The sequence below is a fragment of the Trachymyrmex cornetzi genome, unplaced genomic scaffold (assembly GCF_001594075.2).
Source record: "Trachymyrmex cornetzi isolate Tcor2-1 unplaced genomic scaffold, Tcor1.1 scaffold1152, whole genome shotgun sequence".
Lineage (NCBI taxonomy): Eukaryota > Metazoa > Arthropoda > Insecta > Hymenoptera > Formicidae > Trachymyrmex > Trachymyrmex cornetzi.
The window spans coordinates 63,221-65,479 of NW_017295711.1; the positions used below are offsets into that span (position 1 = coordinate 63,221).

The following is a 2,259-nucleotide window of genomic DNA, read 5'->3' on the forward strand; positions in this document are numbered from 1 at the left end:
GACTTATTTTATAAGATGAATATTTATTTATATTTATGAAAAATGTATAAATATATTTATAAAAATAACATGTAATATATATGAATATGTAAATATAATGTTAAAATATAATGCAATATATTTGAATATGTAAATATAATGTTTATATATATAAGTCTTTAAGTTCTGAACTGGAGTACATACAATAGTTAGAATGAGACAGCTGTAGTTTGTCTCACTCCAACTTATTGCACTATTTCAGAATTCTTCTGAAAAAGAATAAACCTTACGTATATATAGCGCTGCAGCGAGTCGGAATGACAGATATCTTAATCTCTAAAATCTCGAACTTTAACGCTTAATATCTCGGTTCACGAGGCCGACCGCCGCATTTTTTGCCAAATTCGTTCATTTTACACAAAAGCGCGTCGAACGAACCAAATTTCATTGAAATCGAAAATAATATTTTAATTCAGCAAGTTGTGTTAACAAATACAATCAAGTGTAGCAAATGTGGTAATGATATTAACATAAATAGAGAAACATTAAGGTATCGATGTCGAAAGCGGTACTGTGTAAAAAATATACATAAATATCTATATTTAATCTTTTGTGCTGGTACTTGGTTCCTCATTTTTGTTCACTACTGGCTGGTCATTAAACGCTGACATCGGAGGATACAGTTTCGCAATGATGTCGAAGAAGATCTCGATCCGCTCAGCATAATCATAGGCGCGTTTAAAGAGAAATTCGGCCAAATATCCTTCAAAATGATATTCTCTCCTTCCATATCTAGGAATATTTCCCCGAACTTCTCTCCAAACGTGCTCTATGTGTTGAGTGTGTGCACCTATAAATTTAAAAACTGTTACAACATAAATTATTGCAAAATATGAATATTATCTATAATAAAACAATGAGTAAAATATATAAATTATGACATTTTGTACAACCTAGTTGTTTATTGTAATACGTTAATAAATTAATAATTTTAAACATTTCTTACCAGTTTCAGGATCGACAAAGTTGTAAGAATGGTTTACTGTCAGATGTTGGAAGCCCTCATTGTTTAAACAATCATAGGACTTCCAACAATCCGATACAATAGTTGTTCCTGGCAATATCCATTCTTTAATTACTGGCAAGAGTGTCGTTTCCGTTCGATCTTCAACTGGTACAATAAACATCTTTTTCGACCCTTGCTCGTATCCCCCGAAGATCCATTGACCTTTTATAAGTCGATCACAATTATATTTTCGTTTTCCAATTTTTGCTTCATCAATTTGAACTATGTGTCCTAGACCACCAATCTTTTCACTATGTATGTCAGTCCAGAACACACAGACCTGTAATAAAAAATAACATTAGTTTTGTACATACTATATATTTTTTACATTTACAATAATTCTGAAAATATAAGTAACATAATTACCTCTCGGTAGAAGTTGAACCAATCAACAATTGTAGCCGACGACGCAATGCCAGCTTCAATTTTCGTACGATCTTGACGTAGGTGTTGCAACATTAAAAAACACGCAACAATTCTACATATTGCTCCCACGTCAAGATGACTTTTACGGAACCAAGTATTAGTTCTGCCGCTTTTGAAAAATTCGCAACGTTTTGTGATTTGTTTATTATGTTTATTCTTTACATAGTACCGTTTTCTACATCGATACATTAATGTTTCTTTATTAGTGTAAATATCATCACCACATTCGCTACACTTGATTTTTGCTACTAACACACCGTGCTGAATTAAAAAATCAATCAATTTCTCTCTGTCGAATGTCAAATGTCCGAATTCGAGCAGGCCTAGCATTGTTGCTGTACGATTTCGCGTTTGTCAAACGTTGCGTCGTATTTGTTCTACAGTGATTTTAAATTTCGTGTTCTGTGACCTCATGCGCTTGCGTTTAGCTACCAAAGAGTAGCTAAACGCATGCGCATGAGGTCACAGAATATGAAAAAGGTAACCGCAATGCATGCTTCCATCGCAGTATTTCGCGCAGTGACAGATTTCCTAACCTCTACAATCTCGAACTTTAACGCTTCATATCTCGGCTAACAGGGCAGAGCGACACTTTTTTTGCCAGATTCTTTCATTTCATGCAAAAACGCATCGAATAAGCCTATTTTTATTGATTTTTGAGGGGTAGCTAAACTGAATAATTACCAAAAAAATATATATATATATACAGGGTGTCTCAGAAAATGTTACTGAAACACAGTGGGGACATAGATTGGATCAAGGGGAACAAAACAGTTTTGTACCATTTT

The 2,259-nt window shown here is 33.6% G+C and overlaps 1 protein-coding gene across 1 annotated transcript; it reads right to left on the bottom strand.

Annotated features, from left to right (window-relative positions):
* Positions 1-581: 581 nt before the first annotated feature.
* On the bottom strand, positions 582-1,504 carry LOC108764789 (uncharacterized). The gene is made up of 3 exons (XM_018513171.1): positions 1,412-1,504; positions 986-1,325; positions 582-829 (listed from the first exon to the last, which is right to left on the bottom strand). The coding sequence occupies exons 1-3, from the start codon at positions 1,502-1,504 to the stop codon at positions 582-584; spliced, it is 681 nt and encodes a 226-aa protein (XP_018368673.1).
* Between the last annotated feature and the right edge of the window lie 755 nt (positions 1,505-2,259).